The sequence below is a fragment of the Fundulus heteroclitus genome, chromosome 24 (assembly GCF_011125445.2).
Source record: "Fundulus heteroclitus isolate FHET01 chromosome 24, MU-UCD_Fhet_4.1, whole genome shotgun sequence".
NCBI classification, from domain to species: domain Eukaryota; kingdom Metazoa; phylum Chordata; class Actinopteri; order Cyprinodontiformes; family Fundulidae; genus Fundulus; species Fundulus heteroclitus.
Genome location: NC_046384.1, coordinates 19,602,865 through 19,630,252, shown reverse-complemented (window position 1 = coordinate 19,630,252; position 27,388 = coordinate 19,602,865). Strand labels below are relative to the sequence as shown.

Here is a 27,388-nt window from a genome sequence, read left to right as displayed (position 1 = left end):
TTCCAAATCAAACCTCACACATTTAGCCAGATTATAAAACTTGAACAAACTCACCATCTTTTTTATAGTATTCCACACTTAAGAGAAGAATTGCAGCTGCAAAGCATGGCAGAGAGCTCATCAAATAACGCACATTATTTCTACTCAAGTCCAGCCGAACGTAGGGCAGAGTGTTTGCAGAAGAGAACAGTGAAAACCTCCTCGTGAGTAATGGAGAGCCCTTAGCAACAGGTCGTCTATTCACACGGAGCAATTATCTGCTGATGTGAACTAAGTCCAGAGCAAAACAGTCTTGTTTTTGCCTCTTTTTAGCCGAACAAGTGTCTGCCACAGGTTTTCACCCCTTCAACCTTTTCAATATTTGTGACCACAATGTTCTCAGGTTTTTAGGGATCTTATGTGACAGGCTAACAAAATGTAAGTACTGCACAATGAAGCAAAGGGCTACATGGTTTCCTAGATGTTCAACAAATAAAAAGTCAAGCCTCCTTTGCTCTGTTATGTCTAAACAGAATCCAGCACAAACAACGGCCTTTAGAAGTCAGCTAATTAGTAGGAGAGAGGGCCATGGAGCAATCTGTCGACTCGTCAGTTTTTAGTTGTTTGTTCTACAAAGTTGTTCTTTATAGAAGATTGGGAATAATAAAGCATAACTAAAGAAACTGATAGGAAGCCCTGTCAAACATGTGGAAGAAGGTGCCCTAATTATAGTCTCCAAACGAGCATAAAATTTTACTTTTTGGCCAACATGCCAAATAATATGCCTGTTGGAAAACAGATACTGAATCATGCAAAACCACCACTGCTACATTATATGTAAACTTAATTTACTTATTGTGTCTAAACAAGTTCAATCAGGACTTATATGCCAACAGCTAGGAGCCATACAGCTATCACCTGTCCATTCTCTAGGGGGCTCAGAGAACAACCTGGTTCATCTTCAGCCTTTGTATGAACCCCTTGTGTCACCAAGGAGCTAGGGGTGGATTTCCACAGGTGCCTCTCCACCTCACTGGTGAACGCCTGATGTTGAGACTGGACTCCTGTAAGTACCTGGGTGTTCACTTGAACTGGATTGGAGTCACAACATTGATGCTGTTTACAGGAAGGGTCAGAGGAGCAGCCTGCTGCACAGACTAAGCAGCACAAGATATAGAAAACCAACATTTTTCAGTAGCTTGATACACCAAATTTACTTTCTTCACCGCCAAATGTTTACCATGTAAATCTTAGGATCAATCATAAGACTGTGGCTCAAATCCATCTTTTTCAAACTTAGAAATCAAGCTTTTGTTGGCTATTTTGAACTAGTTTCCCCGCCAGAAACGACACCTCACCAAACCTAGAGGAACTACCATCAAACAGAGCCAACAACTGCCTGGTAACCCACTGGCCTTTATCCTAACTAAAAACGTCTACATAATGCTTGGTTGGTTTTGTGCCTGGAAAACCACCAACTTTATTGATCTTTACCAGTTCTGATGAGAAGCCAGTCCAATTTTAAACCAGCTGATGGCTACAAAATATGTGCAGATTGACTAATATGCCAAAACAATTAGAAGAAAGTTCACACAAACTTTTTTATTTCTGCACCTAATTCTTGTCTTCAAGAATATATCTGTAGTTATGGGTTGTATAATAAAGAATTACAGTTCAAATAAATCATTAAAAACCCAAAGTTATTATGACTATCATGCCAATGGAACTGTACTTGTACTTGTACTTTTAAGTTCAAATATATTTTATCTATATTTTGTTTCGTTATGCATTCCTGCACAATGACAAGAAAGGATTCCGATTCTTGGGATGAAGTGAGAATTTGCTAAAATCAGTATCCCTAAGTCAGAGCTGGACTAAATATTACAAATTGGCCTCTGAGCTGCAACTGCCGCTCCCTAATAAATGAGCTAAAGCTTTAATTGTTGAGTAGATTGCTTCTGTTCAGTTGTTAACAAATTGTTGCGCTCTAACCCCGTCCACCTGCTAAAATTAGCAGCTTGTGTGTTTTTGTGCATATCATGAGTGTAAATCAATGGGCATTAATGCCGAACTCCTGAGGAAGCAGGTCCGAAGAGCGTATAAATCACAGCCTCTTAGCCAAGACATAGAACTCCATCACTACCTTTATATTTTTCTATGTAAGAAAACTTCATTACTTCTAGTAAAAGATGTCTTAAAACCATTAACAACAAAAAAAGAAAATACAATAGAGTCGGCTTATTAATTAAAGAAAATCTTCCAAAAAAATCAGTTTTTAATTTCTAAAGGATCAAGACTAGCTTGGACTTCCCGTTTGCCAGTGGGACTAAAAATACACATTAGTGACCCACATTTTCTCTTGGGATTACCCGATCACCACAGGCTGATCTGGTTCCAGCTCAGCAGCCTTACATCAGCTCTGGTACCATTCATCACGGCAAAATAAATGAAACCGATGGGAACGGGAGAGGAGACGGAGTACAAAGAGAAATGAAAGGAGAACAGTGAGAGAGTGCGAGGGATGCTTGATAACAAGACGGCCAATTAAAGGGAGGAAAACAACTGATTCAGAGAGGCGACGACAAATGAAGGCGCGAAACCCTCCGCAGATACACTGTGCATCATGAAAACACACGAGGAAACCTGGTACCTGTCACGTCCGCTCTTATTCTACATCTGCAGTGATGCATTGGGCTCAGCAGCATGTGCAATGGACGTTGCTGATGTGTTTGCTGGAAGGTAGAAATTCAAGACAGTACTTGATGGGGGGGGGGGGGTAGGCTTCACCAACTTTACTAAGCTTAATCTTTCAAAAATTAAGCCCTGGATACATGAGCACAGTTCAAAGCGTGGGAAAGACGTTCCTTCAACCAAATGTTTGGGATCATTAACCTGCTGAAAATCCAAAGACAATTAACTTTCTCTGTCAGATTTTTATTTAAAATCAAGTATTTCAAATAGTTCATGATGCCATCCATGAGACACTGTGTCACAGATCCTCAACTGCACTTAACAGTGGACATTAAGGGGGTTTCCACACATTTGTTTAATGGGCTAGTTACTCATAGAAATTTATGAAGGGTTTCAAAAGTTAAAAGGTATCATACCTGCTAAGGTTTTCAGTCATCCTGTTTCTATGGTTCAAAGTAAAGATGCATGATATATCGGCACTACCATCTGTATCTGTCCGATAAGTAAAACTGGGTCGATATTAACAACCGATGTTTATTTCCATCTAGTTGCCCTATGTGCCTGTGTTTCAAGAGCGAGACGGGAGGGAGCTGGTTATGCAAATTTTTTAGGTCATGTGAAAAGAGGCAGAGATGCATCACAGCTGTTTTTTTGTTTTTTTTAAATGAAGCAGAGACTAAATGTCAGCAGTGTGGTAGGTTTTCCACTGTGTCGAAAGAAGACGTACGAAAGGCAGCGTATAAGTCTCTATAAGTCTTTATATAGGAGTGTATAACTCACATTCACAAATTCTGTTAGCATAGTTTTCAGTCGGTTCAAAGTTGTACTAAATTTGACAATAACAGAAACGTAAATGTGTGTACACACATATATATAGATGCACTCACACACACATCGGTAAATATCGGTTATCAAACACAACTGCAATATTAATATCGGATATCATTATCGGCCCAGATTTTCATATCGGTGCATCCCCAGTTCAAAGTCACTTATATGCTCACAGAGGAAGTACCAGAGTAAGTACTTTTCTCAGCCAGTATAAAGCATAGTGGAGAGTTGCACTACCCCTACCCCACCTGTTGCTATGAACTGCCGGTCAGCTGGCTGAATAAAGCCTACTACTCCAAGAAAAGAAAAATTTGGCTGCTTGGAAATATATTAGGTTGTGTAGAATGTTCCTTAATGGTATAGAAACTAAACAGGCAGCACAATATGGTTATAATGGAGATGCCACTCTCTGGTACAGTTCTCAACAGAGTGTTTTGGAGAGTTTTTTCTTAAACCAACAAAATCACCCTGCTCGCTGAGCATAGTGGCAAGATTTATATGGATCCTCATCCAAGGCCAGCAGCTAAAAGACATTTTTATTTTATTTTATTTTTTTACACATCTTTACCAGGGCTGCCAATTACCATGGCCATCAGTGCGAGCGCCTACATATAGGAATATCTTTGGTGCCGATTTAAATTTGAGGACTTAAAGAACAAATGTTAAAGGCGCAGAGAAATGGCACTAATCTAGCATAATCTAGCACAGAGGCAAGCCCCCATAACAACAACAGTCTAAATCTATGGTCCAACTTCGAAGTAAATCTCTCCATCACGTTCCACCAAGCACGATAACGGGCTCAGATGAAGCGGCGTGAAAAGCATACCAGAAGCGGAGAGATAAGGCGCCACAAAGTTTCTTTGTCTGATAAAAATCCAGACGTGTAAACTAATTGCTGCAACGTGGACTGTTTGCTGCTGTGCGTTAAAAACTCTGCGAGACCCTTAAACCAGATAAAAACTCCTCTGTTCCAAACGTTCCACTACATTCAAAAAGCTCAAATCAAAACCACATGAATGCCAAAAACTCTGTAACATAGTAAGGAAAGCAGCCATACTTTAAGTCCAAATGGTTAAAAAAAAAAAACAGTAAATTTCAGGAGGTATGTAAAAAATAAACTATTCATTTATCTGCTCAGAATGTGAACCTGGCTGTTGTGTTGACCTGGTGCTGAGCAAAGAAACAAGCTGTTAGTTCTCCGAACAAATCGGCTGAACGAGAAGAGCTGTACCATCACAAGTGGCTGTTGGCTAACACCTGGTACCGACAGAAAGCTTCAGGGAAGCCACGGGATCTGATAGTGGAAAGGTCTAAAGCAAGGAATCGGGAATCATGTGCTTTGGAAAATAACAATTTCCGGTCCTGATTCTGAAACTTGGTGGTGGCAGTACTATGGAGTGGGAATGCTCTTCTGCAGCAGGCATCGTTTAAGTTAGATATCTCAAGTTAATCAAAGACCAGACTTAAATCCAACTGAATATTCTGGGCAAGACTTACAAACAGGTTTTCACAGACCCCCGTCGTTCAATGGCAGTTAGAGGTACTCTGCAAAAAGAAATGGGGAAAATCTTCTGTCTCCAAGGCTGGCTAGAGACTTGGTCACATGAAGAAAGAAATTAACTTTTTGCCCCACATGTAAAATGCTACATGTTTCAAAAATCTTTACACCGCTCTCTGAACACACCATTGCCAGGGTGGACCACGGTAGTGCCAGCATCATGATATTGGGGAATGCTTTTATTCAGCAGGATGGACATTCACCTTACAGCAGGAGCGTCATCCAACTGAGTCTGCTGCAAGATGTACAAGCAACACACGTTTGCAGATGCTCACCCTTGAGCTGCTTTGTGAAGATTGGGTAAAATCTTCAGTCTATAGATGTGCAAAACTGGTAGAGACTCCAGCTGTAAGGGCCATTGAGGCCAAAGATAAACACACACCACACTTTTTAAGATGGAATTTAATTGACTTGGTAGATCACACAAAACAACAAAATTGTGATTAAATTGGTTGGTGTTAGGGGCCTTTTGTCCCCGTCTTCTCCACCCGGGTCTAAATAACAGCCATCATCTCTCAGAGTAAATCAAGCGTCCACCACAGGCCTGTTTTATGTTGCTCGGCCCCAAGTAGACCGCAAACAAAGCCCCCTCACTCTGTGCAGGATTACCGTATGTGCACAGTGCTCACTCCTGGGAGGGTGGCAATGTGTTTGTGCCTGTGAAAAAAATATAGCAACATGCATTCCCAAAGAGCTACCCGTAGCAGTTTAAACACAGTGTGGATAACGTGTACGGCAGCCAGGAACTTGTCAGGACAAGGAAGGAAACAGGGGAAAAAAAACAAAAAACTAATGACTGTTGGGGCAGACAATGGAGATGAGGGCTGAGCCGAACTTGAAAAGAGAAGGAAAACCGGAGAGTTGTGAAGGGCTATCAAACAAAATTATTAACAATGCTGAAAAATTCAAGTAGGATAAACAAACTGAGAACCTTTTCAATTTCTCTGTGAAGTGTAAGACACAATCAGCTCCATAGAAACTGGCAGAACCCTTGTTTCCACTCCAGCTGCCTTCACAACCGCCCCGTGATGCGGCGGCATTCGATCTAAGAGCACAAATACCGCGACATGTAAACACAGCGAACGGTGCGCTGTTCAAAGTTTACGCCCGAGCGCACGCGCATCCCAGATCATGCACATGAACTCATTGGGAACCACTCTGAGCATTAAAAGCCAACATCTGTTGTTTACACTGAATTAACCGGCAGCACATAATCGGGTCACTACAGCTCTGCTGCGTCGTCAGTCACCGCGTTAGCTAAAGCGACTTGTCCATCCTACCTGGCTCGTTTTAGAGTCTGGTCCACAGCTGGCCAGGGGAGGCGAATTCCTCTGGGTCTCTCCTTCTATGGTGCTGATGAGCACTTCTTTCCTTTCCTCTGCAGCCTCGCAGATCTCCAGCACCTGCAGAACCTCGTCGCCTTCCTCCATCACCGTTGGCGACAGCATCCAAAATAACCCGCAGCTTCTGAACCGGACCTCCGCTTTACTCACACAAACGTCGGGTCTGAGCTAAGCCAGAGCTTTCATTCCCCCCCCGATCCATCCCGGAGTGTCAATTTGACTGTGACCTCACCGACTGTCCGCCCCCCCCCCCTCTGCCGCGCGCTTTATCTGTCTTTATATAGAAAGCTCTCCCATCATGCCTCGGGAGGTATTGTATGGGACTGTGCGCTCACTTGGCACATAATGTTAGGCCGGTTTGTGAAGAAAGACGCCGGCGCGAGGGAGCGTGGGGAGATGAAGAGGAGGCGGGAAGGAGGGAGCGAGGAGGCGAGCGCACGGGCAGTCCTGGCAGCAGCTGGAGCTGAGAGGACGGATGAAAGGATGGATGGAGAGGGAAGCTGACCACAGGAGCACAAATCTGACTTCAATCAGCAAATTAAACAATTAGCCCCAATTAGTTGCCGCTGTTCCCCACTTAGGAGGGCCTTGTTTTTCGCTCTGTTTATCCCCCCCTCGAGGCATCCTCGCTCTTTTCCCCTCCTTTCTCTGTGCTCGTCTCTCTCCTCGGCATCGCTCTCCATTTATTGCTTCTGACCCAATGAGCACCGTGGCGTCGCGGTCACATGCATGTTCACGTGTGCTTTCAGGAAGGTAGAACGCAGCGCGTCCAATCACTGTACGCCATGAAGGTCGGGTCATACTCTACACACGAGAGACCTCCAACTTTTAACTCTACTATCCCAGAGCTCAGGCCATACTTTGAATACTCTTGGAGACTACACACGCATCGGTGTTTTAACTATTACGTTTGTCCCCTTAGAGCATTTCATACATGTTGCGCAAACTTTTTGGTAAGAACATCTCTTACAGAAAGAAGCACAGCGCAGCGCCTAGGGCAAAGATTATTTATAACCATACCAGACTAACTCGACTAATACTTCACAATTACCATGGTGATCATTAAAACCAAATAGCATTACGTTAAAAGATTTTTTTAAGTTGAAGGAAACAGAGGAGAGCTAAACTTGAAGCAACGCGTAGAACTACAACGCATAGAACGTGCCTCATAGATAATCTCACAAGGATACAAAATAGAGGTAGAAAGGGACAAAATGGCAAGGTTGGGGGAAAGAAATAGCTAAGAGGCCAAGTGACCCAAAGTTATGCCAGATGTTGCTTGATCCTTTCATCTCCTTACAAGAAGTTCCTCTGAAACTTAAGTCATTAAACGTGTGAAAAAGTGGCATCTACCAGACGATGAAGCCCCATTAGCCTGCTAGCCGTAAACGCTCTTACCAGAAAAAAGGGGTCCCAGACATGAACGCAAGCTCTCTGCCTCTTCCAGGTCCTGGACATATCTGCTCCTGCGTCTCCCTCTGGTTGAGCGCGGGCGGAGCGGCAAGGCTACCTGCGCGGCTGGCCGTCTGCCGAGGAGTACCGAAAGCTGCGCTGCTTGTGCCGTATGGTCCATGTGCGACGTTCAGCTCTAGTTGGCAAACAGCTGAGATCACAGAGCAGCTGAGGTTGCACAGCTACGCTGAGCTGCAAGGACGGGGCGAGGATGGGCGGACGGTGGGGGGGACTCCATGGGGACTGGGGGTAATGGTAATAGTTTATTTATCGGAGCTATACGTGCAGGGAAACAGGGATCTTACAAGGATTTCTTCCTTTGGAGACAAAGGAGAGTCCATAGAAATGTTTTAACACATCAGGCTTGGGAACCCATCCTTACGCTGAGGAACTGCCAATCTCCATCAACTTGAGCGACACAGATCTGCCACTTAATACCGAATCCAACATACAGTTTAACGCCCAATAACAGGGCGATAGATTGACTCTGTCACTAACATGAGCCGCGCCTGGACTAGTGCATCAATACAAACTCAATACCTCCGCTGTGCTCACTTCTACTAACATCCAGCCGGCTGCAGCGAGCAGACGTGGACACAGAGTACTGACACCAAAGGCCTGCCTACAAATGCAGCTCATAATGTACGTGGAGACGCCATTTCCAAATTCACACGTATGGGGCTTTGGAGTGGGTCCTAAAAATGAAGGAACCTGTTAGAACAGCTCTGCTTGAGTATATGGATCTTTTCTATGGAGCTTGCATGAAAGCTGATAAGAATTTATGAAAAACTAAAAATGTTACGGAAAGTTGAAGAAAAGACTTAAATACAGGACAATACTGGAAGAAGGTCTGTTAGAGACTGCGAGAAACTTGGTCCACAGGTTCATCTTCCAGCAGGCCGACAGCCATGGTTTGGACCAGAACTCTGCAGATTTCTGCTGCAGAGCCACGTGTGGCGCTTTGGGTTCATCACAGCGGTCTTGATACATAAATGTGACGTTTTTTTTTTATCTAGGAAGCTGATATGAAAGCTGGTTTTGGCAGAGCTTCAGTTTCATGCTATGTCCCAAAACAAAATAATCACTTAATGGTACTTTTTTGGTACAGTCAATTAGTTGCAAATGGTGTGCTTCATGCATTTATTCACTAATGTATTTGTTTTTTTAGCCATTTTTCATGAACATTGACAGACTCAATAGGGTTTGCATTATTAAATATTTGATTTCTTCTTGTTATAAAGTGTTTCCTGCTTCTCTGTTCTAAAACCTAAAAAGAGGAAATAACTTTTTCTATAGTAGGTAGTGCTGGGCGATAAATCGATTTCATCGACTAATTCGAATAGCATGCAGTGCTGAGTATACTATCAAAATATTGTAAAGGCGAAACTTTTAACCCTAATATGAGGCTTTTTGTTAGTTTGAAGTTACACAAGTGAAGTGGCAGGACGGCCATCTTGTTTTACAAGTAAGTTTCACAGCTTGTGTTTAGTTGCACTTTGAATTCAGGTCAACTCCCAGACGAAATACTTGACATAAAAGCAAGTTTTTAAAACAATTTCTTTAATTTCTCTTTGTGAAATGAAAAGGTGGGGGGGAAAAAAATCGATTTATCAGATTTGGGATAGTAAAATCTGAGATTTAATTTTTTTTTGCCATATTGCTCAGCCCCAATAGTAGGTTTTCTCAAAAGGCAGAAGTGGCTGATAACAATTTTTATTTAGTAGGAGCAAGGATATATATATATATTTTGATTTTAAAGTTAAATATTCAGGTAACAGAGTGGCCCAGTTCAAGTTCAGGCATGGAAATTCATGTTCATACATGGTCTCTGTCCAATCTGTGTGAGATGGAGCTGATTAGCAAAGAGGAAAAAGGCTGTACATTTACTGTGTAGAGACAATCTATCCTTTTTCTGCGTTATTTTAAGTCGGCCGATGCTGCTCCAAGTTGTCTATTTTAGGGTAAACCTCGTGTCGGACTACTTGTCAGGAATCTCCCCCTTTTCGCTGGAGGCCTGAGACAAATCTTAAAGTCAGAAGAAGTCCTGGTAAATGCTAGAGTGGCAATCATAGCTGCCTAATTTGAACTTTATGAAAAGATCTGTGGTGGGATTTGAACAAGTCAGTGGCAGCACTCAAACCAGAGAATATCAATGAAGTGGAGGAGTTTTCTCAGGAGGAGTGGGCTCAGGTTGTTCAGGAACGCTGCCAGAAGCTGGCATGAAGTACTGAAGATGCTTGTCAAGTAGAGGTTGAATACTTTAGAGACCGCAGCGGCTATTAAGATTTCCACTTTTGTATTTAATTCGGAGAAACCACTTGTGTGATATGTGTTGTGTGGAGGAAATTGAATTGCTCTTGTTTGAGCAGGTTTTTTTTGTTTTGTTTTGTTTTTGGGAAACAGCTGCTGGTTCGTATATTTAGCCAAAAATCCTAAATTTGCAGTATAGGGTTGAATAACGTTGGAAGCAACTGCATCCGTAACGTTTTCTCCTAAATCTTCCTCTGCCTTCTTTCTGCTGAGTCATAGCTCTGCAGCAACCAAAGCAGACAACATAGAAAGTTCCTACTGATCTCCGGGCAAATCCGCTCAGCAACTTAACACTCCTGGTGTTAAACTCAGTCTCCCCAGTCGCGCTTTCCGACCCATTCCCAGGCAACCCTTTCTCTCTTTAATCATTCCTGTGGCGAAACATCACAGACACAGTCATGAGAAAGCTCTCCGCTCGATTGCGAGGACATCCCTGCCTAAAGCAACGTGGTGCTTTGTCAGCCAAGGCGCTGATTAAGTCCCAGCAGTGGAGCAATGAGCGCAGCTCTGCACAGCGAGACGCTGACATCAGACTGACGCAGGCGGACAAAAACAGAAACACTCCGGAGCATATGTGTGTCTCAGACGCCGGCGGATTTCTACTCTCGGTAGATCTGGTAGCGTCTACAAGCAAACCCTCTGTAGACCACGGCGTGAACAGGACAAGCAGGACACCGACGATGGCCACGCAGAACGGCGAATCCTCTGCTGTGTTAAAATTAGACATGGCATGCTGACACGAAAACACAAACGCGCACATGGAGAGTCTACTAGCGAGGCTTGCCATAAGAGAAAGTGAGCCAAGTAGGCCAGTTAATCTCTTGTTTTCTCAAGAGCTCATTCAGCTGAATACTTGATGAAAGATGCAGCTGAAAAACGCTCTGATGGGAGAGCGGGGCATCTAGGATAACGAGCTGCCATCCGCCAAAAAAAAAAATCATTAAGAAACCATTTGGTTACGGAGTCGCCCGGTATTCATGAATGATCGGAGGAAAGGGCCAGTTTGGAAACACAGAATTTCAGTGTTTTTCTTATTAGAAGAACATTTAAATGGTAAATGGCTTGTAAGCGCTTTATCAACTCCGACGACCCAAAAGCGCTTTACACAACAGGCAACCAACACTGACCAACCAATCATGTTGAGCATTGCTGCAGGCAGCATAACGTTCATTGCAGCTTCTCCAGATCCTTTCATGTCTGTAATTTGAGCTCAGAGTGAACCTGCTCTCAGCTGTGAAAAAAGAACAGGGTGCCAGTACCAAAGCTGCTGATTCTGGTGTTCTCTGGTAAAGGCCAGAGGAGCTCCATGGTGCAGGGCAGTGAGCACAGAGTCAGGCCCTCACTAACACCGTTTACAACGGTTTGATCAGAGACATTCACACCTTCAGTGGCCGGCTGGAGGTCACTTTGTAGGGCTCTGGCAGCACTCATCCTGTTTTTCCTTTCACAAAAGAGCAGGTACCGGTCCTGCTGATGGGTTAAGGACCTCCGTCCCCCCTGTCCAGTTTCCTGAAATGAATGCCTGTCTCCTGGAATCTCCTCCATGCTCTTGAGACTGTGCTGGGAGATACAGTAAGATGTATTGATGTGCCTTCCTGGTGGAGTTGGACTGCCTCTGCAACCTCTGTAGGGTCCATTGTTGGCCCTTCAGTGCACCTGCTACTCATTTCATTAAGACCAGAACAGCTGGCACTGATCAACAACCCGTTCTACCGCTTAACTGACCAGATCAATATTCCAGAACCATCACCGACTTGATCCTTTACTCTGACTAGACAGCGTTCCTTTAATGTCTTGAGCGGTGTATGCTAAATCCTTTTAATTATGGCTCTTCAAGACCAATCGGACTTGGCTAAAATAACTACCGACAGGTCAAAGGTTTGCAAAAATTAGACATCATAAAAAGCCTAAAAATAACTGATCAGTCCCTCGGCCTTACATTGTTTGCAAGTCAGCACCTAGGGTCAGGTCTTTTTGTGTCAAATGAAAAGGAATGAAAATGTACTTCCAGGTTAGACAGAAAGGAAATGTGCCTGTTGATGTAAACCCTTGTGGCTTTTTTTGACACTATAAAAGTGGCAGTGAATCCTGGATTTAACTCTGCAACCTGATAGGCCTCCAGTTGCAGAAATTAGCACCAATAAAATGATGCCATGTCTTATTTACCAAAATGTCCTGTGGGAGTCTGTCTGCTGACACCGTTGCATACTCATAGTTCATCTGACTCAAAGCAGATGCTCTCCGCAGTGACGATTACTGTGAGTCAGTAAATGTAACACATGCAGCAATCACCCTGCAGTGAACCAACAGGACATTTTCAAAGGTGGGGCTGCTCATTTTTTGGGAATAAATAATCATGATAACTCATGGCTACTCTGGAGGAGCTGCAGAAATCCACTGCTCAGGTGGATGACTGTCAACAGGACCACTATGAGTTGTGCACACCACAAATATCAACATCTGGTCTTTTTAAGACCAAAAATTAAGATTAAGACATTAAAAATGTTTTATATGTTCCAATATCCTAAAAAACAGATTATTCAGAATTTCATTTCAATGAATAAAAGGAAGGCTTTCTTATCACTATTGAGGAAGCAAAGGAATCTAAACTACTTAAACATTTCCTGGATCCGAAAGTCTGTTTATTTTGGCCAAGCTGCCACACTTTACAAAAACATTCATATCAAGAGCCGTTTAGAGAAACTGAGGCAATTCTCACTAAACGGCCACAAAAGCATCAGTGTAACTGATCTAAGATGCAGTATAAGAGGATTATTAGTCAGCTGCTAGAGAACTGGGTCAGCTTGAACTCTGACCATTTAAAGCGCAATGAAAACAAACTACCGTCTTTCGTCCACAATTCCTGAAATATCATAGAGCCCTAATTTTATTTGAATACTTGCAAACCTCTACCATCATTTAAGGGTCGGAAACTACCAGACTTTCTCAGCTACGTTTCCTGCGCAGTCTCTGTTATTGGACTGAGATGGTTTGGAGTCTTCTGGTCCGACCGCTACGTTCACGTCTTAACACGCCAGCTGATGTCAAACCAGCTGAGGCACTGCTATCTGATCCACCTGTCGCATACTTCAGCCGTCTTTTGTCTCAGTCAAAACAACACAATCAAATGTCTTACCTGCATTTGAAACTGAAATACGAGTGGGTAGTTTCTACCTGCCAAACAACAGCAAGTCGCGAGACTCAAATATCCAATTGCGTAGCTTATTTTCATCTTAAACGACGGGTATCTCACAATCCTACCTTAAATTTCTCCCTTGTCAAATAATCCATCACATAATCCATACTTTGGTCTTCTATCTGCAGACATCACAGTCAACATGATGTCTGAGTTTTACTGTTAGACTGACTGCAAAAGCCGTCGCTGCAATTTCAGCTTGGCCTGATCCATTTTAAAAGGGGGTTGCCGGGTCTACCTCCTCGCCTGTCATTAACCCGACCCAGTTCCTGCAGCCAAACCTGGAGACTGCTGAGTTTACAAACAGGATCAAGCAACGATCTACTGACAACCGAGGCAGCTATCTGCATCCATATCCCGTCTGTGGGTTTCAGGCTCCCTGTTGGAATCACCAGAAAGTGGACCGACCCGCCTGGATTTTCCCCTGACGTACCAGATGGCCCACAACTATCCTTCCCGCTCATTTAACTGATAAATCTCCTCAAATCCTTTACAAAATCAGACCAGCGCAGTCATCCAGCCAGAAATGCACTTGCAGCAGCTTGTGGGGACAGACAGTGCAGTCTTACCTGAACCTGCTCGCCCCGCACCGAAGAGTCGCCCAGCAGTGGCTCGGCGGGCGGCGTGTTAATCGTGACAGACTTTTCAGAGCGGCTGTCTTTGCTACGCGACTTGTGCCGGTCCCGACTTCGCTCCCTGGAAGACAAAACAAAGCAAACATGGTTGGTGCCCCACGTCAGCCCCAATCCGTCCCCTTGTATCGCTCCGTCCGTGTGACCTGCAACACATGAGCTCCATTAGCTTGACTGACCCCCCAGCCATTACAGCCCTAATCCCGTGGAGAGCGTGAACGCCAGGTAACCTCATCCTCGCCTGAATATCCCCATCCCCACGTGGCACAATTCTCACTCGCTGGTTCCATTACAGGAGAAAAGCCTTGCTAATCCTCCATCCGTTTCCTTCCACCAGAGGCTTTAAGGTGAAGTATGCTGTAAAGCAGAATACACCCAAACGGGCTGAGCAGTGCTGTGCTAAAGTAGTCATGCTCCTCGTCTCATTACAACCACAAATCTTAATGGATTTACTGGGATTTTATGTGATTGACCAACAAAACCCTCGAAAAAAAACAATACTCCCTTCAAAAGTGTGAACAAATAATATTTTGTCACAACGCTATCCTGTCTGACCAGTTTTTATAACCTTTGACCTTAATTTAACCCAGTTATCCACTCCTGAAAGGTTGTTGTTATAGTAGGTCATTATCAAACAATGTTGTAATAAATGTTAAAGAATACAGTGGAGTATATTTAGAGTATAGAGAATATGGTATAGGATATCTATTAGTAGAGATGACAAACTAACAACCATATCTTTATTGATCTATTAATTCCCCTAGGTCTCAGCAGTCCTGGCTTCATGGGATTCTTTCCAAACAAAAATAATTATATTAAAAATAAAGTAGGCACCCTCCCAAAAATGACAATGTCGTCCTCGGTAAATCAGGTAACATTGGAGGAATCTTTAGAACCTGATCTGTGTTTGGACTGTTTAGATCCTGTTGAACTTTCTGAGCTGATCTAAAATATGTGCCTCATCTAAACCTGCAACTAGTAAATTAGACCCAATCCAAAACAAATTATTTAAGGAAGTATACTCTTTGATGACTGTCCCCATTTTAGACTTGAGTAATCTATCCTTAGTAAACAGATCAGTGCCACAAGCTCATCATAGCACTGAAACAGCTCTTGTGGAAGTCACTAATGATATCATCATGGCCTCACATAATCTTAATAATCAAGCTCATATCAGAGATCCGATTGCCTCACATGGTCCCAACAGAGCACTTCGCTCTCAGACTGCAGGTCTACGGGTGGTTCCTAGAGTCTCTAAAAGTAGAATGGGAGGCAGATCCTTTAGCTATCAAGCTCCTCTCCTGTGGAACCAACTCCCAGTTTTGGTCGTGAGGCAGACACCCTGTCTACTTTTAAGACTAATCTTAAAACGTTCCTTTTTGAGAAAGTTTGAGATAGTTAGAGTGGCTTAGGTTACCCTGAGCTATCTCTGTAGTTATGCTGCTATAGGCTTTGGCTGCTGGAGGACATGACCATGTTCCCTCACTTTGCTACATTCTCCTACTGCTCTCCTATTTTGCATTATTTGCTATTATTTTAACTTTTAACTTTGAGTTCTCTTTGTTTTTTTCACTTCATAGTAGCTACGTCTGGCCTGGTGTTCCGTTTACCTGTGATACCGTCCTGGACGGTGCCAGCGGCTATGCTACTGCTGCAAACTATCTTTCTCCTAGACATAACTATTGGCAGAGCTTTAACTTGGACCAACTATATGTGCTCTCTTTCATCCTCTAGATTTGAAAACTGGCTCAGAGATCATCTGCTTAGATGTGTTTCTCACCAAGATGAAGCCACTAAAGAACTAGCACTGCCAATATATTTTACTTTTGTGGGGGGTTTTTATGCGGATGGCCATTCAGACTAAGCCTGGTTCTGCTGGAGGTTCTTCCTGTTGATGGGGAATTTTCCTTTTCACTGTAGCCACGTGGATGCTCGGTATGAAGGATGGCTGCAAAGTAAACGACTAAATGCAAGTGACTGTCCACTGTCACTACATGTTGATCCAGGAGGAGTAAATACTGCAAGTCAAAGACTCAATGCAATCTGCTGGGTTTCCTTAGATGGAAAACCTTTTCACCAATTCGAATAATAAACTGAACTTAACTGCATTGTTAATTGCACTGGGATCAATAGGAATGTGTGTAATTGACTTAGAATCTGTTTTTGTAAAGGGCCTTGAGATGACACTCGTGGTGAAGTGGCGCTGTATAAATAAACAGAATTAAAAATGCACAATTAGCAAATACAGTAGATTATAAAACGACATTCCAAGCTTTGATGATAGAGTACTGTTTATCCATTACCTGACAATGGTAAGAGTATGACACATCTGCAAACTTACCAAGACACGTCAATCCACCTAAGCTAACAGGTCACAAAGATACTTGATCAGAGAAGCAGCCACTGTAACCCTGTAGGAGCTGCTGAGATCCACAGATCAGGTGTGGATCTCTTTCCTAACCCATTGAGGGGATGGGAAAACCTTTGCAAGGCAATGTACTTACAGAATACCCTGACACAGTCTGCTCAAAATCAGCTTAGGCAGGACAGAAAGCAAAAACCAAACTGTTCAGTGCAGAGTTTTCCTGTCTGACAGTCAGTGGGATGAAATCCTGCCATGGCTGAATAAGATGTGCTGCCTGTGAACAACAGGCATCATTAAAAACCTTTGAAGGAGTCTCGCAATTCCTAACCACAGAGGATATCCTGCCTGCAGGGGAGAGCGGAGGAAACCGAGTGATTGACAGCCGTGGAAATAAAACAGTTTAACAGGGCCGCTTTGCATGTGACTACAGGGTGTTACCAGCCTGCTTTCCGCCTCTGTTCCTGTACTTCCTTTTGAATGCGCTCTTGATTTCCTACAGAAAAATCTCTGCTGCTATCACAGGAGCACACAGAAAGAGAGAGTCGAGTTTGAATAGCCTGCAGCTGCCTCCTTCATTGACAGATTAGGAGGCTGATGGAAGCCTTTAAATGCATTACAACAATCATTACTACTTTATATATTATTACAACCACCCTAATCACTGTGGTGATGGGTATTCCGGAGGGAGCGATCATCAGTCAAACGCTGGCACTGATTATGCTTATTAATTGGAGCAGAGAGCTGTAGACGACGTAGCTGGGAGGAGAAGCAGCAGCGCTCACCAGGCAGTGATCCTGCTTCAAAGTCTTTATGAAAATCAGGAGCAACTGTGGGGCTTATAAGGAAGAGGTAGCGTCTACAGAGCAGAAACAGGGAGGAGTAAAAAACTGCTGTTTATGTAGATGAAAAGGTGACAAATAGGGCTCACATAAAAAGCCCGGAAGCTTGTGGCGACACTTAATTGTGGTCATAATATTACGGCTGATTGGACAGTGTCCAGCAACACCTTAACGTGCGTTCACAGCAAACGCGAACGAGACGCTTGGAGCGAGTTATTTACATGTTAACCCCACCTAAAGGCGCTTTCAGGAGGACGAGAAGGACACGTTTCGGAGTGATGCGAACGGCGTGAATTAGGCGAACAGAGCGGAGTAAAACTGCCAGTACAGCAAAGCCAAATTTCGTTCGACTTCAAAAATCTGAACTTTTTTTTTATGTGTCACATATTTGGACAGTAAAATTAGGCTATATTTCTATTGAGCAATGGTGGATTTACTGACCGAAGACGCCTAAAGTTTGTGTACCAGGGGGAGATCCACAACTTCTCCCTAATGCTGGATCCTGGAAAGACGGAAGTACCGCTAGAAGCGATCCATCCACGCAGGTACAGGTGGTGGTACTCGTCAAACCGCGTGAGTCTCTGGAGGATCTGTTGGACCCAGGGGCGCCGATTTTCACCGTTTTTTTCGTTTTTCCACGTAACATACAGCCGCGCGATTCGCTCGGTGAAATCGATCTCCACTGTTCAATGAGCTAAACAGACGTTTTCACGTTTTTTTTTCACGCGTTTTGAGCGTGCATTGTTTGTGAGACAGAGACGAAATGTCCAGCGCCCAACGACAGGCGATCCAGGTGAAAAATGGGCCTGGATCCCACTGGTGAGTGGTGAAATATAAAAAGGATAGTTAATGGCTGAAAGTGATAAAAGTAATGGACAACTTGTTTCTTTAATTCATTTACCTTCTAGGGTTGTCAAAAGTATCGACACTCAAAAAAGTATCGATGCTAAAATGTTGTATCCGGATACAATACTCATTTTCAAAAGTATCGATGCCGCGGGGTGGGGTGTTTTTTCCAAGTCCCCCAGAAGCTGGGGACTTGGCAAAAAAAATCTGCAAACAGCAAAGCAAATTCAGGTCAGTGCTACCACCAGTGGCACCTAAACAGTCATTCATCTAGAGTGCAGAACAGAGGAAAATGCGCTTTCTGAACACTGTGTGATTGAATAATTCTGTGCACTTTTCAGTTTCAGACTATTTTTGTAACAGGTGCAGCTGCTGAGAATACAGCATTTATTTTTGTTTGTTAACTGGTTTGGCTAGTGTCAATGTGTTGTAAAGCATAGCCAAGGAAGGAACACTTCTTTTTAATCAGGCCTGCTTAATATTGTGCACAGCGTACAACCTCAAAATATTGTTATTATTGTTTACTGTATTTATTTATTTGTATTTTATTTATTAATAAAAATATTTCTGTTAAATTTTGGGGTCTTTGTTTTTATCCTTGAGGTATCGAAAATGGTATAGAGTTTCGAATATTTTCCTGAGTATCGGTATCGAGTTGAAAATTTTTGTGTCGTGACAACCCTACCTTCAACATTAATTCTGAAAATGAATGTTGAAGGTAAATGGAAAAACTTTAAGTTTATACTGCAGCAGAGTTACATTAGCCAATTAAAAGTAAAAAGGCTTTGCTCAGAATGTGCTGATTTGTCCATCTGATCAAAAAGTGGTAACGCCGCCACCCTCTGTGCCTTGGATCTGGAGACTCTCGGATCTGGAGACGCCTCTTTATATCCACTATAGAGCAAAAGGAGCAGACGCTTTAAAATGAAGAGATTTACTTATATCTAAATGTGGTTGGAACCGTGAATCCCATCTATCAAACCTTCACCTGCTCCACAACATATGTTCATTCCCACAAGAAGATGCATCTGGGATGATCACGCTGTGGCGAGCTCACCCCTAGCATAAACGCGTCGCTCCCCCCTTTCCTGCAGCCTTATTAGCATGCAGCTGGCCGCGTTGGTTTTCCACCACCATGCTGAGTTAGGATTTGATTAATGGAAGCTGACTTTCCAGCATGGAGCCCTGAAATGAGAGTGGCTTCTTGGAAAGGTTGGAGTAGGAAGCATTAGAGGAGGGGCTTTGTGAAAGCAGGGAGGCCTGGCAAGCCGGGGTAAAGTCCTGTCAGTTGGGCTGTTGAAGTATCATTTCCTCCACGATCCGAGGCCGACTGCGATCGCATTCTCCAGCTGATGCACAGAGGAAAATAGAAAAGAGGCTCCTAAAGAAGCGCAGCCAACCGGGATGGCATGCCAGACTCTGGGGACCGAGCTGACCCTCTCTTCCTCTCTGGCACCACAACCCAGACACCTGTGAGCCACAACCGGAGGTCGACAGCCGTCCGAACTCAAGCATTTGTTGAAAACTGAATGTAGTTGGGGCATATTAGGTCTGTGTTCTTTAATTGTGCTGACTAGAGCTGTCAGTTTTTTTTTTTTCAAAAGTTGCATTTAAATTTCATGAGTCGTGGGTTGCTGTTTTTTTGGGCTTGTTCCTGAAAGTGTAATCGCTTATTTGGGCTCTAAAATAAGTGACAATAACCGTGAGTTATAAAGAGACCTGCTTGCACTACAGACACGTGTATAACCAGCTGAAATGTCCCTCTGCCATCGGAGCAGAGGGAGTAAAGGTAGAGACAGAGATGTTGCCCGTATTTTCTACAGTTTACGGTTGCAATAACCGGTGATAACTATTGAAAGTAGATTACGCGGTGCAGATGACCATTTTGAGCACAGATAGCTTCTGAAGATGAGTTTTTACAACCTGATAACATTACAGAAACCCAACCGATAAACCATACATTAATATTATTAATTTGTTGTTGAAGTACCCTGGAATTACAGTGTCAGCACATGCAAACTGTGCTAAACAGTTCTCTTTGAAGGTTATTAAGCTCCTGGTCCAGTTACAAGCAAATGTAAGACTCTGGAATGACCTGGAAACTTAAAACCTTTTTCCAGGGTTTAAAAAAAAAACCTGGAAAAAACGTGTGTATGAACGTGGCTATAAACAGCATGCAAAAATATACAAATTACTGTTGTAACATTGATGTGTGTGAGAGAGAGAGTGAAGAAATGAACAATAAAACTTGTGAATTTATTGAAATTTAAAATGTATTAATTTGTATGTATATGCGTAACACGTAATGTCTACCTTTGTTTAAGAGGCGAAAAAATATATCGGCATGAAAACAGGTATTTATTTACACATTTATTTACGCATTATGTGAACATCAGGGCGTTATGATTAGTGATTTAGCCATTATTGGCCAGAGTTTAACATTTTATGGCACCAGGATGTTTTCATTCCAATTCTGAAAAGTGCTTGAAACATAAAAAATAAAAATACTTTTTGTACAAGCATGTTTTTTATCAGTCATTTATTGCAAAATTGCGTATTAAAATGCCCAAAATTTGCTTTTACACTTTCAGAAATAAAAAGATAAAATATGCGATTCATTTTGAGTCAACTATTGATATTATGCGATTAATCGCGATAAAGTTTTTAATCTTTTGACAGCCCTAGTACTGACACATTTCCACAGAGGCTGCGGACTGGAGAAAACAGTCTGAGCATCCCTCATCTGAACATGGAAACGTAGGTTGGCAGATGTGTAAGGCCGCCCATCTAAACAGGAGGGCTTTCATCAGAGAAGCTGCCAAGAAGCTCATGGTGACTCGGGAGGATCCGCAGGGATCCACAGCTCAGGTGGGGGAATCTTTTGACAATATAACTATCAGTGACACTCATATAATCTGACCTTTATGGACGAGTACCAAGCAGAGCTGTTGGCCTATGTGCAAACCACTGAGAGTGATGGTAGCACAAACAGAATAACAAGAGGTAATAGTATACTCGTCTCTTAGTTATTCACTTTGCTCTCCAAGTGAAATTAACCGATAAAAAGTGTTGATTTTTAACCTTTAAAACCAGGGTCACCTCCAGCCAGCGTGTGGTTATTACAGCTGCAGATGAACAACTTAGCCCTCTGTCTCGTTTCAATGCCGTGCGCTGCTCTGTAAATTGGACTAATACCAATGAAGTGAACACATTTTCCACACGAGCAGCTGCTAATTTGAAACGTTCGACTTTGCATTTGTTAAAACTAAATGAGCATCAGACCATTCCTAATGCTCTACATAAAAACATCCAAATGAACTCTACAGACGTTTGTGGTTGTGACCTGACAAAACATGAGAACCTCATCGGGGCATAGAGCCTTTTCTAAGAGACTGCTAATTGTGGAGGTCAGTGATGACACTCTGCAACAGCAGCTCTTCTCTGTGTTCATTTGTAAGGGTCTGGCATCAGGGGTAATTAGACAGCGGGGCTCTGGAACGCCTCCATTCACGGCATGCAAGGTGATTACCTCCAGAAGAGCTTTTAAAAAAAGAAACAATTTCGGTTTTTGTCTGTGAAAGCAAGGGGCCAGCCGGTGGTGCTGGCACACTCGGAGCGGGAACAGGAGAGAAGGATGGAGCCTGGCTGTGGAGCCCATATGTTGCCTTTCCAGTTCTCTGTCAGTGAGGGCTGTTCAAGCTGCCTTTTCCAAGAGAGGGTAAGACCACCTTTGGAGAGCAAAACTTTGAGCAATAAGAAAATAATTATGTCCTTTGAGGGAATGCAAGCGACACTCCTGGCCCAAACCATTCTTTATTCTGATGAACGTGTTTCTGGGTGCCAGTGTCTCAGAAGTAGGGGGGGGGACATGGGCAGTAGATGACAGGAGAGGCTCATGAAATGGCAACAGGTGGCAGCAAGAGTGGGAGAGAACCCAGACAGATATATGACGAATGAGCCGGCAGGGGCTGTCAGCAGCCGGGGTGGGGCTGTTGTGGAACAGGACCCTGCTCTCCAGTGACCGACTCTCATCTCCTCTCGGTGGATCTGCAGAACCATCAGTCAGCGAGGCCCCTTTAGCACCTGTCCCCCCCCCACTGCCTTCCTGAAGCCTGTCAACCACATCCATTTGGCTTCTGACAGATTAATGTGCCTCCATGAGCCGTGGGCTCTACAGACGCTGGCTACGAAGAGAGGACGGAGACACGAGAGAGGTGGTTTTACTTGGTAGGATTGGCTGGTCAGTGGCTGTGTGAAGAAGGCACTGGAGTTCATTTAGGGGTATCATACAAAAAGGGTCTGAATGAATGCAATCTATAGTTGTCAAGTTGTTATTTGTGAAAAGCTCACTTTACAATTAAATGCTACGTTGTGTTGTTCTATCACACACTATCCAAATAAAACAGGAGGAAGTTTGTGTTTAAGGATTCAGGTACATTTTTCGTGCAATCTTTCCAGACTCTTCCAGACTCACGCTCCCTGTGAAGGAAGAAAGTAAACAAAGAACAGAGGGAACGAGCAAAAGGTCCCAGGAGACATTATGTACGGAAGGACAGTAGGAGGAAAGAAAGAAAGAGCACAAAAGGAAAGAGGAAAGTTAAGAAAGTCAGGGAAGGAAGAACCGGGACAAATGTGGAAGGACACAAGGAAGAATGGGGACAAGACAGAAGGTAAGACGCAAGGGTGTTAGGAAGGATGAGAAGAAGGAAAGAAAAGGAAAAAGGTGAGGCTGGAAGAACAGAAGTGAAAAGAGATACAAGAAAGAAGACTAGGGAAGAAGTGTACTAGGCAGCAAGGGAGAACAAAAGGAAAGAAGGGTACTAGGCAGCAAGGGAAGAAACTAGGAAAGAAGGGTACCAGGCAGCAAGGAGGGACACTAGGAAAGAAGGGCACTGAGGAGCAAGGGAGGACACTAGGAAAGAAGGGTACTAGGCAGCAAGGGAAGAAACTAGGAAAGAAGGGTACTAGGCAGCAAGGAGGGACAATAGGAAAGAAGGGCACTGAGCAGCAAGGGAGGACACTAGGACAGAAGGGCACTGAGCAGCAAGGGAGGACACTAGGAAAGAAGGGTCCTAGGCAGCTAGGGAGGACACTAGGAAAGAAGGGTACTAGGCAGCAAGGGAGGACTCTAGGAAAGAAGGGTACTAGGCAGCAAGGGAGGACACTAGGAAAGAAGGGCACTGAGCAGCAAGGGAGGACACTAGGAAAGAAGGGTACTAGGCAGCAAGGGAGGACACTAGGAAAGAAGGGCACTGAGCAGCAAGGGAGGACACTAGGAAAGAAGGGTACTAGGCAGCAAGGGAGGACACTAGGAAAGAAGGGTACTAGGCAGCAAGGGAGGACACTAGGAAAGAAGGGTACTAGGCAGCAAGGGAGGACACTAGGAAAGAAGGGTACTAGGCAGCAAGGGAGGACACTAGGAAAGAAGGGTACTAGGCAGCAAGGGAGGACACTAGGAAAGAAGGGTACTAGGCAGCAAGGGAGGACACTAGGAAAGAAGGGTACTAGGCAGCAAGGGAGGACACTAGGAAAGTAGGGCACTGAGCAGCAAGGGAGGACACTAGGAAAGAAGGATACTAGGCAGCAAGAGAGGACTCTAGGAAACAGGGGTACAAGGTAAAAAGGAAGGAAGAAATTAGGGCAGGAATTGGGGAAGGAAAAACAACTTTTAGATTATATAGGATAAGGGGATAAAGTCTGCAAATACAAATATTTTCAGATGTGGAAAACAAAAGCCACTTTTCCAGACTGCTGAGGAGCATGGTGGGTGTTTTATGGCTAAGTATGACTTGTAGAGCAGCTTGTCCTGTCACAAACAGCAATATGAGAAAAGGTCTTTTTTCCTCACATGATGAATATTCACTTGTCAACAAAGGATTTGTGGCAAAGAGGCGTCAGGACTCATCAGTTAAATATTCTGCGCCTGCTGATGAGGCAATGAGCTCATCGTCTTTAGTTACTCTGACGCCGTGAGCGCAGTCTATTGCACGAGTCACAAACAGTGGAGTCCTTCGTGTAGCACCAGAGGCACGAGGATAAATAATTAACGAGCAGGATTTAGCCTTACCCATGCCTGTGCGATCCCCGGGAGCGCCCAGAGTAATGGGAATAGCCAGAATAGGTGGACTCCGTATCCATGGCAATGCGGGTCTGCAGAGGCCGGCGGGCTCCAGGCAACACAGAGGCGGCTCCGCTCCACCGCCCGGCGGACGCAGCGGTACCCGGCGCGCTCGTCTCGTTAGGCTCCGAGGCGATCGATCGGCCCGCTCAGGAGGCTGACTGAGGCGGCGAGCTGCTGGCGGTCCGGCTTGGAAGCGACCCTGCGGGCGCCCGCTGAGGAGGCATCAACCTGCGGGGAGGAGAGCGAGGATGGGGAAATTTGAATTCAGAATGCGAAGCGGGCCGGGGTAAACCCGCCGACAGGCCTCCATCGGAGACCGACGGAGACGCGGGGGGAGAGAGGGAAATAACGTCTGAAGGGGAGCAAAGATGAAAATCAAGCATTCAACTCACACTCTTTTTCATCACGCATATTTATTCCCCTCATGCAAAAAAACTCTCAGATGTGCCCGTGTTGCTCGGCAGCTGCATTACCAAACTCCACAGTGACGGTACTTTTACAGGCAGCTCTAAACAGGATCCACTCCAGCTGAACACTTCATAGAAATAAAAAAAAACACACTTCAGTCCTGAAAAGAAAGCCCCTCTGGCTGGCAACTCTTATTCTGAGGCAGTATTAATCTCTGACACACAGCAAACCATCAAAGCATCACTGTAACAAGCTGGAAGAGGAACACCGCCGAGCAGTCGGTCAACTTTTAACTTCATGGTTTTTTTTCTCCTCTTGATAGTAGCTCCCTTTCCGTTTAGCTGTGAACACGTCCTGGGGGGCAGACCGTCTGCCATTACCCCCCCTCTAACATAGAAAGTACTCCTGGATCAGTGCTTCTGTGCTCTCGTGGCGTCTCTCTTTTTCAGGCTGCTTTCCATGAGCCACACCCAGGCCTGATTACAGCCAGACCTTGTAGAATCAACAAATCACTCAAACAGAACCTGTCTTACAACAAGAAGTAGCCTAGAATATGCCAAAAAGCAACACATTATGGGGCTTTTTTTTCTTCTTCTTCTTCACCAAACCGGTTCCAATGCTTAGCTGGTGGAAGTGCTACTTCCACAGGGGCGACTTCAGGCTCTCCCCATGAAATAAACGGAGCTTTCCCAGGCCCAGTTCACAGCCAGGTGTGTTTTCTTCCTGCAGTTTATTCTGAAACCACCAATCAGAGTTGAGGTAGGCCAGTGCAATCTTCCAGCTGCGCTGATTGTTTCCGCCTGAATCCATAACCACACTTTCTAACTCAGTTCTTTAACACAGCGTCAACAAACGACAGTGGCGGCATGGATGTTGGGGCATCTTTCAGCAGGGATGCTGCGATATTAATGTTGCGTGTGTGGTTAAAGTGTCTCCGTGCGCTACAACCTTTCACAAAAACACAGGATAATACAGGTGATGATCTGACAGGAAATGAATGAGACCTTTACGGCGTAACCATAGACATCATATACGTAGACGCCTCGTTGGGCGCGGGTTCGTACGTCAACGTCACCGCCATATTGTATGTGACAGAAAGAGTTCAAGTTCTGTTGTAGTGAACGTCAATCAGAGAAGATGCATCATTCCTGTGCTGCATGGAAATGTACCAACTGTTTTATATATATATATATATATATATATATATATATATATATATATATATATATATATATATATATATATATATATATATATGTGTGTGTGTGTGTGTGTGTGTGTGTGTGTGTGTGTGTCTGAATATGAAAGTCAATAGGTTAAATTCAATTCAATTTCAATTCAATTTTATTTAAATAGCACCAATTCATTAAACATGTCATCTTGAGGCACTTTACAAAGTCAAAATCAATCATATTACACAGATTGGTCAAAAATGTCCTATATAAGGAAACCAGTTGATTGCATCAAAGTCCCGACAAGCAGCATTCACTCCTGGAGAAGCGTAGAGCCACAGGGAGAGTCGTCTGCATTGTACATGGCTTTGCAGCAATCCCTCATACTGAGCAAGCATGAAGTGACAGTGGAAAGAAAAACCACCCATTAGCGGGAAGGAAAAACCTCCAGCAGAACCGGCCTCAGTTTGAACATTGTGGTCTTTATTATTTCATAAAACCGTGTCACATGTGAACCTTTTTAAGTTCTGGTATAGTCACAGATTAGGAAAAAAAATATTACGACTATAAAGCATATTCTGAGATTAAACTCCCTCTGATACTGTTTAAGTGACTCAGACTAACTGCAGATTTGCCACATTCAACATGGCGGACGCTCTGACGCATCCGCAGCATAGGCCCATACATTATCCCATTCAGCAGCCATGCCTTGAGGTCACGTGAAGCGCATGCATTGTTACTATTTGCTGGTTTAAACGCAAGTTTTAAGACTTGATCCAAGTAAAAGCTGCACCAGTTCTGCAGCACCAAAGCATGTTTTGGTGAGCCCTACCAGAACGGGGCTGTCCACCTAAAATTTACAGGCCGGCAGAGGAAAAGGGGTCAAATAGCTGGGGAGAATAGCTTCAGGACCTTGCTAGTAGCTACAGAACCTGTGTGGTTTCTCTACCGCATGCTACAGAACATTAACCAATTCCCAGACAGGCCGTGCCTAGACAGCAGAGTCTCCAGAAGCCCCACCCAAACTTCAAACGGCTTGAATTCGAAGCAAAGCCCAAGCCTTGCTCCGCATGTAATTCAGAACCACATTAAGGTCAGCATCACAGGTGGGGAGCAGGGCAACCTGGCTGTGGTGCAACTATAGGAAGTGAGTAAACATGATTTGCAAATCACTAAGTAAGGCATGAGAGCTGGGAAAAGGTGTTGGGGAGGCGCGTTTGGCTCGGGGTCAAATCTAACTGCATATTTGTGAAGGACGGCGAAACATGAGTCAGACACCTCGGGGCGTGCTTTGATGTAGCGAGCCTGCGGGACGCACATGCACACATATAATCACAGCCTGTCACCGCACTGAGGAAATTAAAACCTGACCAACCTTGGAGTTGGTCAGAAAATCTCCACGATGAGCGCCAAAAATCGCTGCTTTACTCACCCTACACAGGGAAAGGTGCTCTAAGATTGTTGTGCAAAGCGTAAAAAAAAAAAGGCCAGTTCTGAAGAGTTTCTGATATTTGAGTCACTCTGCTCTGCGGGCCCGAGTGTGCGCATTGCTTTCATGGTTGTAACAGGATCCTGAATAGGCTTTGCGGGTTGTGTAACTGCATACTTGGATCCCCGCGCTTGTAAATCATTTTAACTGGCTGAA

At 44.1% G+C, this 27,388-nt stretch overlaps 1 protein-coding gene across 6 annotated transcripts in view; it reads right to left on the bottom strand.

The window, feature by feature from the left end:
• Window positions 1-27,388, bottom strand: part of vangl1 (VANGL planar cell polarity protein 1) — a 58,386-nt gene that overhangs the window by 20,419 nt on the left and 10,579 nt on the right. For 4 of the 6 annotated variants that reach the window (XM_021323236.2, XM_012875844.3, XM_012875845.3 and 1 more), the window contains 2 exons: window positions 24,110-24,391; window positions 13,930-14,056 (listed from right to left, as the gene is read on the bottom strand). In XM_021323236.2, coding sequence (XP_021178911.1) covers window positions 13,930-14,056; window positions 24,110-24,180 — 198 coding nt within the window. In that variant the 5' untranslated portion in view covers window positions 24,181-24,391. Of the gene's footprint in view, window positions 1-6,339; window positions 6,577-13,425; window positions 13,528-13,929; window positions 14,057-24,109; window positions 24,392-27,388 lie in introns of those variants that run through there. The other 2 variants (XM_036127944.1, XM_036127943.1) reach the window with 2 other exon arrangements.